Source organism: Prinia subflava, chromosome 5, assembly GCF_021018805.1.
Source record: "Prinia subflava isolate CZ2003 ecotype Zambia chromosome 5, Cam_Psub_1.2, whole genome shotgun sequence".
Taxonomy (NCBI): Eukaryota; Metazoa; Chordata; class Aves; order Passeriformes; family Cisticolidae; genus Prinia; species Prinia subflava.
In genome coordinates this window covers 5,196,182-5,205,488 of record NC_086251.1, presented here as the reverse complement: position 1 = coordinate 5,205,488, position 9,307 = coordinate 5,196,182, and the positions used below count along the sequence as shown (strand labels likewise).

The following is a 9,307-nucleotide window of genomic DNA, read 5'->3' as shown; positions in this document are numbered from 1 at the left end:
ATATAAACTAGTAAGATACACATATATATTTTGACATGTATATATCTCACAGAGCATTTGTGGGTTTTATACCAAGAGAGGCTTGTGAAACCTCTGTTTGCTCTTTAAAACAACCTGAAATTAAAGGCTGTTTTCTTGAATGTGTTAGGACTGGAGACTTAATTAGCAATTTCAAATTAGGAATTTGAAAATTAAAATCCTGTCAGGTGTCTCCTGCAGCAGTGAAATGACCACATTATAAGGCAAGTCGGTTTCAATTTGCATGTACTGACAAAAGTGCCACAAAAATTTGAAATTACATTTGTCCCTTTGCAAATTGATAAAAAAAAAGCATGATACAGAAATCTATGCATACATAGCATGATACTTGTACAGGTAAGACATTTGTACATCCACTGAACTTCAGGTGATCCACCTCAGCTTGAAGCACTCAGGGAAATGCTGATTATTATTTTTTCTTTTTTCATTTTCCATTTTCAGTGCTGAACATTCGCTCCTAGAAAAAGAAAAAACAAAGCACGGCTGAGGAAAAGTTTGGGAATACTGCAAGGAGTTGCCAGTCACCAAGTGCCTAGATCAGGTATGCTGAGTATTTCTTCCCCAATAAACATAATTTGATTAATCTCATGTCAAAGCCTCTCCACAATCTGACATAAAACTTCGACAGCAGATCTGCTCTTTCTTAGTACCTCCAAGTACAAACATGATTCATTTCCAGCTCACTGCCCGCAGATTATTTGTGTCCTGTACTGCTGCTGACAGCTCAGAGTCAGATGAAGGGACTGCTCACTTTGACAGTTATCCTGATGAGCTGCCAGGCCTGCGGCCTCAAACTGCAGGTGTGGCCCACCCCTGGCACGAAATCTTCCTTGGCGTGCAGTGAGGCTTACCAGGTTCACTGAATCCAGGTGGCCTGTCCTACTTAACCTGTCCAAAGACCTGAGCAGACTTGTTTAATCCTCAGCCACACCAGGCTGGCTGCAGTACACGGCAGCAGCGTGATTTATCTACCTTTAACATCCTCTCCAGCTTAACTGCATCTGCAGCAAATCTCCTGATCCCGTCGGAGAGCTTTTCCACGGCCATTTGGTCTTCGTTGTGGTGCCAGCGGAATGCCTTCTCATCCAGGTGGATCTTCTCCAGATCACACGCCTGAGCTGTGCAGGAGAAGTAGAAAAACAAACAGACCAGGTGATCAGATTCTTATCAAATTCACACTTCCTGAAATTTGTCTTGAGTTCTGACCATTTATAGATGTTGGAAAGTTTTTAAATACTTTCACTATGACTTTGCTGCAGGAACACAATCTGGGATGTGAGACTGAAAGTGCTCCTGATCTGGCTGGAGGAGAACAAAGAGGAAACAGGAAAAGGTACCCTAATAAACCAGTTTATCTTAACAGTGTTTGTGTGTGTCATTATCTTGTACCTGCTGCTGAATGGCACAGCACTTCCAGGCCTTTTCCAAGGAATTGTGCAAACGCCCTGCAGCAGTGAGACATTCTGAGCAAATACTCTGAACAATCAGGGCTTTGATTATTTGGCAAGAACTAACAAAAGCTCACTTGATAGCAGGCTCCCAGGCCAGCAGCAGCCTGTGGGCAGCAACCCATGGTTACAGCTGTGCTCAGAGCTGCTTTCTGAGATGTAAACCAGCATTTTAATGAGGCTGCAGAAAAGGGAGAGGATTACAGAATCCTGGAATAATTTGGGTGGAAAGGAACCTTAAAGCCCGTTCAGTTCCACTCCCCAGCCACAAGCAGGGAGACCTTCCACTATCCCAGATTCTCCAATTGCTTCGTGCCAACCTGGGCATGAAGTAGTGTAATGGGAACAAGGATTCCATCGTGGACAGTGTCACCAGATCAAAATCAGTCGTGTTTGTGATTTGTTTCTAAGTTCTGGAGGGAAAACACCTCTTGGCATGTCTAGAGATTAAGATGAAACCAAGTTTGGCATTTTTGTCACTGTTCAGTAAAATTTAATCCTGAGCACGTGCAGATTAACTTTCCTTTTCTCTCCTTGTCCCACGGGAAGAGGTGCAGAGTATGGAAGCACACTCCAAACCCACTCTAATGCAATTAGAGCTCAGTGTCAGCAGTTGTAGCAGTAATATTGTAGTGAGGCTACAGTATCTCCTTCTGAGGCTACAATGTTTCCTCTAGGAAATTGGATGTATCCCTAAAGCAGGATGGCCTCAAGTGCCTCACCACTGACTGGAACCCGGGACTCTCAACATTGCAGAAGAAAGGAAGACAGAAAAAGCTCCCCAGGAGTGGACTCACCCTCTTTGACACTGAGTGTGGGAGTCAACTTGATGTGCTCTTTGCTGAGCTCTGCCAGGAGCTTGGGTGAAATGGTGAGATAGTCACAGCCCGTGAGTGCTTTGATCTGGCCCGTGTTGCGGAACGAGGCGCCCATCACGATGGTTTTGTAGCCAAACTTTTTGTAGTAGTTATAGATCTTAGTGACGCTCTTCACTCCTACAAGCAGAAACCAACAACTTTATTATGATTATTTAGAACATGTTCAAACCTGGCATTTTGCCATAAGAGGATTTTTACAAGTAAACTGTTTGAATGGGCAGCTGTTGTTTTCTCAGCAGTGTTAAAGCTGTGCTCACCTGGATCCTCCGAAGGCTCATAGGTTTTCTTGTCTCCATTTGCAACGTACCAGTCCAGGATCCGTCCCACGAACGGGGAAATCAGAGTAACTCCAGCTTCAGCACAGGCAACAGCCTGAGCGAAGGAGAACAGCAAGGTCATGTTGCAGTGGATCCCATACTCGGCCTCCAGAACCCTGCAGACACAGGTTGGCTTAGAACAGCACTTTGCTCACCTATGGAATTCATATTCAGGAAGGAGCTGCTAAGTTCAAACTGCTGAACTCCTTCAGTTAATTTAGAAATGGGGCGTACTTGCTGAGCTTTAAAGTTGTCAGCTGACAGCAAATGTTTTGTGCTGCCAAACTCTGCTGTATTAATGCTGTTCCTCTAGCCAAATGCAGCCAGCTTAGCAGGGTATTTCAGGAAACTGTGGCCTGGCCCTTGTATGAAGAAATTTTCCCTATTTCAACAGCAAGCTGTGGCAGAGCTCCTTCCGTGCTCATGACAGACTTCCTCATGCCGTGCATTCAGCACTGCTGTTTATTCAAGTGCAGAATGCGGTGTCAGTGCCTGTGGACAGGCAGGAGCCTGCCATGAATCAGCACACCAGGCACACACAGCCTTACCTGCCAGCCTGGATTCCTTCCCACGTTGAAGAGAGCTTGATGAGAATCCGATCTTTACCAATTCCTACTTCCTTATAGAGGTCGATGAGGCGCCTGGCCCTTTGAATCATTCCTTCCTTATCAAAGGACAACCTTTGAGGCAAGAGCAGCAATGTTTAAAACTGATTTGTTTGTTTGTTTTTAAAATTTTCTCCCCCCAGGGCCAAAAAATGCTGTTTTATCAGCATTTACGTGCCAACAGCAAGTTTGTGTTCTCAGATCCCTCCTGGACTGTCAGCCCTTTGAGAAGGAAGTTTCTCACAATGAATTCAGAAGCTGAGCATCAACAAAAATTGGCACTGAGCAAGTTAACAGCCAAGTCCTGTGCAAGTCTTGAAAAAACCTGTTCAAACAGATCTCTTGCTCAATTGAGCAGCTATTATCACATAGAAGAGAACGAGCAAAACTCTGACTGGAAGTGTGAGGTTTCCCTTGCTTAAGCAGCAACAGGAAGATTATGAAAATCCAAGGTCAGTGCTGTTTTTGTAACAGAATTCTAGTCTAACTATGGGAAAGTCACAATCTTAAATATTAATACTATAAGTCCTGCTGGTCTTCTGGGCCAAAAAAAAAAAATCTTTCTCCAACTCACATCAGGTCACTTTTTGCATTTACAAATATCCAGGGTTACCCAGAGGGAAAAGGGCCAACCTTGCATCTACTTCTGTGGACACACGGCCAGGTATCCTCTTCAGGATTTCAGCTCCAAACAATACAAAAAGTTTGTCAGAAGCATTTTTGATCTGCTCCTCTTCTGACCTGAAAACCACAAAAAGCAAAAGCATTTATGGGGATAAAAAAAAAGGTGAGTTTACGCTTTGCTGTGGCTTTGAAGATCAAATTTCACAGCCCGTTTAACGTTAAATTCCAGAGTTCAAATGAGCCACTTCAGTGCTGCCAGTAGGATTAGCCTTTGGACACTCTTTTCTGTTGTAGTGCTGGTGTTTTCCTGAGCAAGGAAGGACAGGTGTGATCTGCCAAATGGGGATGCACTTCTTAAAAGCACATTTGGAATGGGCATAAGGAATTTTTCTCAAAGTGTTGAGGCCTTTTGGGGCAGGAGACAAACCCACAAGTACATGAGGGGGAAACCCCAGTACGTTGCTTGTATATAAATAAGGCATTTTAAATATAGGTCTGCTGAGATGAAACCCCTCTTTACCTACCCACCAAGCTTCTTCCCGTAGGCAACAGCATCATCCACCAGCTTCTGGTATGCCGGCATCTGAGCCGCAGCAAGGATCAGGGAGGGGTTTGTGGTGGCATCCAGGGGCTTGTACTCATCTATGGCTAAGGAAAGAAAACCAGCCTGTTTGAAAGAGCCAGCCAGCCCGAGAAATCAGAAGGATTTTGCTCAACTAGGTGAGAATGTAAACACTTGTTAATGACAGAGCACATCAGTGGTGTTTAAACACTGCCTGAAGGCTGCTTTGTGCCAGAGTACAGAACAACCGGGCTGCAGTCACAAGATACAACAAACTTTAAAGTTTATAAACTACAGAAATTGTCCAAAAGTATAAACCTGTAGAAAAGATGGATGGAGAGAAGTAATACTAATTTCCAAACTTCATCCCAACCAGCGTAGCTGAGCTCCGCGAATCACTGAGGGGAATAGAGAACAGGGGGCCTTCCCTTCAGGCACTCAGAAATTCGGGTTTTTGTGTCCAACTTATGTGGCCAGGACAGGTGAATTCATCTGTGAGGCTCCAGCACCTTTTCCCACTGCTTTTTGAACTTCTTCCAAACAGTTGCAGTTTCTCAGTATCTGCTCTTCTCATTTCCTTGTCCTACCAGGAAGACACTTGACCCTTGGTCCTACCCTAAGCCCTGGACTACGCCTGTTCCAGGCGATGCCAGGTTTTGCTCCAGCAGGCTGTGGCACACATTGTCCGGCTGTAATCACAGCCTGGCACCAGGGCAAACAGGGCAGAGCCTCTGCAGGCCACTCAGTAGTTTCAACAATGCAGTTAAAATGTCAAAAAACCCCCCGAAATCTGTATTACCAGCCCCTTCTCCTCAGCATTTCTGCAGAGGGGTGAAACCCCAAGTGAGAGAGTGTAACTGTACTAAAAATAAGCCTTGTTTTTCCATAGATCCCCCCAGGCAATGATCAGGATCTTGGAGAGAGGTCCACTCCATACAAACAGGCCTTTCAGAACTTCAATTCACGTGGGTACTGCTGAAAGCACAGCAGCACACCAATGAAACTCCATTCTGTACTGACACCTTCTACAAAAACTACTGGGAACCAGCAGCAGCAACAACCACCTTCACCTCCACCAGTGTTTAGCCTGCCAGGAGCAAGCCAGGTAAGGCTTTTGCCTTGTTAGGACTCTAAGAATAACCCCGAGGTGATAAGAGCAGCCTAGAGAACAACTTGGGGATGTCCTGAGCAGGGCCAGGAGCTGGACTCCATGATCCCTGAGGGGTGTTCTACAATTCTTACTGCTGCTTGCACAGAAACACCCCCTTGGCCATCCTGGAGGTTTGTTTCTTTCCTGTGTCTGAGCTGCTGCCACCCCTGTGCTCTCTTCACCTTAAGTTTAGTACTCTTAAGACATTTGACAGCGGCCCTTAAGGAGTGTGCACTGTTACACCAATAGGATTAGGCAAGCACTGGAGGGATTACTGCGGGCCTGGGTGAGGACAGGACAGGATTCAAGAGCTGCTCTACACAACCCAGAGACACCCAGGGAGAGAATTCTTGGCTCTGATGGACCGAGCAGGCTCCGTGTCCGTGCTGGGCCAGGCAGTGACAGCTTGGAACAAGCGGCATTTTAATCGAAGGCCACCTTCCTGTCTCAGAAAGGAGTGTGCTGGCTCATTCTCGGGAGATAAGGGAAACAAAAGCACTCTGGCATTATTTTTACAGAATCCTGTAATGATTACGTTGGAAGAGACCTTAAAGATTGTCCAGTTCCACTCCCTGACACAGGCAGCAACACTGGACTGGGTTGCCTTGCCTTGAGTTTGGAAAAAACCCCAAACAAGTCCCAGATCTAGACAGGTCCCTGGAAGGAAACCCGAATTCATTAGCACAGCACAGCCTGCCTTGCGTCTGGCACTTCTCCCTGCCAGCACGCAGAGCTGAGCGTGGTGCTCAGGGCACACTCGAGGGCACACTGGGAGCAAATCACGGGAGGGTCAGGAGAATGTCCCGGCTGGGCGGGATCTGCCCCGGGATGGGGACCGAGGCGCCGCCACCGAGCGCCTTCCCCCCCCCCGCCCCCCTCCGGCCGCGGGGTGGTTCGCTCCCCTCAGCGCGCGCCCCGCCGGCCGGGCGCGCCCACTCTCCGTGAAGGGGGGCGGCAGAGGGGGCTAAGGAGAAGATGCCGTGACAAGATCCCCTCGCGCCGCCTCTCACCGTTGAAATCCCCGGTGTCGGCCACCACCGTGGTGTGGTGCTTGAGCTGGTCCAGCGCCGACTCCATCTTCTGCCGCTTCACGGGGGACACCGACATGTCCGCGGCTGCGGGGGCTCGCGCGCCTATAAGGGACGGTGCGTGCCCGGAGGGGACCGGCCTGCGCGCGCACCCGCGGCCCGCGCGCTCCCGCGGCCCGCCGCCAATCCCAGCCCGGCTGGGCGGCAGCGGCCAATCAGGAGCGCGGACACGGCACGGACGCGGCCGGGAGGGGCCGAGGCGGGGCAGCGGGAGGGAGAACGATTCTGATTGGCCGGTGCGTGGGCCTGGGGGTCGGGGCGGGTGGTCGCCTTGGCGACCCTGACGCCGCCGTTGTCCCCGGCAGAGTCTCCGGGGTGTCCCGGCCCCGGGATCTCCGGTCCCCAGAACCTCCCGGGGGTCTTCCCCACGGCCGGCACGGCGCCCGGCTCGCCCCCGAGCCGCCCGTCCCTCATGGCCGCGCGGGGCCCGGGCGCCGCCGGTGTCGCAAGATGGCGGCGGGCAGGCCCTGAGGGGAGGCGGCCGTGAGGGGAGGCTCGGAGCCGCGCCGGTGCTGCCCCGCTGCAGGAGCCCAGCGCTCGCTGCTCCCTCCCCTGCCGTCGTGGCAAGGTTCGAAATGGCTTGTCGGGTACAGCTCCAGCCGCTGAGAGAGCCCCCGAGCCAGCAGGGCAGGTGTTTTGGGCTCTCGGTTTGCCTAAACTTTATTTGGGCTGTAGAGGAGGTGATTTTGTTAGTGTGGTTGTTCAACTGAGACAGAGGATGGCCAGCCCTTGGCATTAAATGTCGGAGGATCTGTCGCTTGGCTGTGTAATAGGGTTATGCTGTTCCCTCTTTCTGTATTGTTCCACTTGGGACTGCTGCCACAGAAGTTCCCCTTCCTGATAGGCAAGAATGTTCTTTTGTGCAACCTTTTCATGTTTTGCCCAGCCCAAGAAAGAATGATGTAAAGAAGCTTTAGGTTTAAGTCCTGTTTGAATTCTGTCACTGTGTAGGAAACAGGTTCGTACTGTTTCTGGGTTCTTTGCTAAAGAATAGGAGAGAGCCTCCCTTGTGAGTCATGGAATCACAGATTCCCAGACTGGTTTGTGTTGGAAAGGACTTTAAAGACCACCCAGTTCCACCCCCTGCCATGGGCAGGGACACTTTCCACTAGACCAGACAAGAAAAGGAGTTTTCTGGTACTTAATTCTTATCATGTGTGAGATCCTCACCTCTGTTTTTAAACCACAGCTACCCAGACCCTAACACCCTTCCTGTTGAGGGTCAGTGCCCAAACCCAGAAGGAAACCTGTGTTTTCAGACATTTTGCTGAGTTTCTGAGACTCAGTGACAAACCATTTTGAAAACCCAGTGAAAGAGACAGAGATGGATTTAGAAGTATAACTTAACTATTTTAATAACTCTTGTACAGTGCATGGTTATATCATTGTCTCCTTCTCTCTGGTACATCAACGTACAGTACTTTATAGCAGTGTCTGCAGGCAGCACAAACAGAACAGATGCACAGCTCAGTCGCAGGGAAATCTGTAAAAGTGACCTCTGCAATAAAGTCTGCTGAGATTTGTTTTAGGAAGTGCTCCTGTGGCTCCCAGCTTTACAGAGCTGTCATGTTCACTCCTGTTAAAATCCCAGATAACTAATTCCCTGTATTTGCTTTCCTCTACACCCCAGGACTAGAAGGTGGTGTGTTTCCTAGCTCAACGTTTGTTTTTCTTTTCATTTTAGAAACTTCCTCACCTCCTGTGCTTGCCATCTTGCTTCCCTTCTCCACCCTAATCCAGAGCCAGGGCTTCTCAGGAGGATTGTCCTCTTCATCCCTCCCTGACAAGGTGAGTGCCCTTCTCAGATCCCAGCAGGGCTGTGACTGTCCCGGGATCCTCCCTGCCTGCGCTGCCGGGGCCAGCAGCGTCCTCTTGCAAACGAAGAAAATAGATTTTCCATGGGAGACACTTAAGAATAAAGCCAGAACTGAGGTGCCCTGGTGTTCTCAGATTTAGACACGAGTTCCCCAGACACTATTTTAAAGCTTTTTGCCTTCAATGTGCAAGGACAGGCACAAATTTGGGCAAAGACTCAGCAGGTGCTGAGAGAGAAACCCCAGCTGTCCCTGGGCTGTGGGCAGCTCTGGAGCTGTGTTTGCTTCACTGCTTTGCAATCAGGTTGGTCTGTCAGTGACAGAGATAGAAATGCAATGTGCCAAACTTGCTGTGGACAGGAACTACGCTGCTTGCTTGAGTTTTGAAGTTGTGAGTCAATTTTGGAAGCATAATCACTAATTCTGCCTCTAGGGAGAGAGATTTGCCTCACCCTTATTTACTGATTGTTATATATAAATGCACAAAACTTTATGAAGAAAAACAGGAAGTCAAGAGCAACATCCTGTCTAAATTAGATTTTTTTTTCTTGTGCCCATTTATTTGGAGTCAGACCTGCCCTTCCCAGTGTGCCCTGAGGTTTCAGTTCTTTGGGAATCACTTCAGCTGACTTTGTCAGTGAAAACGTGAAGGTGGGGACGAGTGACCAACACCCTGGGAAGGGCTGTGGGTGTGCCTGGCTTGGAGCAAATGGTCAGGGCTTATCTTCTGCTGGTTTGAGGCTGGGTTTGGCCACGCCAGAACATTCCAGAGCAGGATCAGT

The 9,307-nt window shown here is 49.0% G+C and overlaps 1 protein-coding gene across 1 annotated transcript; it reads right to left on the bottom strand.

Annotated features, from left to right (window-relative positions):
• Nucleotides 1-247: 247 nt before the first annotated feature.
• Nucleotides 248-6,829, bottom strand: TALDO1 (transaldolase 1). Its single transcript, XM_063397696.1, has 8 exons — nt 6,634-6,829; nt 4,436-4,559; nt 3,921-4,028; nt 3,231-3,362; nt 2,623-2,798; nt 2,285-2,482; nt 1,012-1,157; nt 248-496 (listed from the first exon to the last, which is right to left on the bottom strand). The coding sequence occupies exons 1-8, from the start codon at nt 6,728-6,730 to the stop codon at nt 464-466; spliced, it is 1,014 nt and encodes a 337-aa protein (XP_063253766.1). The 5' UTR covers nt 6,731-6,829; the 3' UTR covers nt 248-463.
• Nucleotides 6,830-9,307: the final 2,478 nt, after the last annotated feature.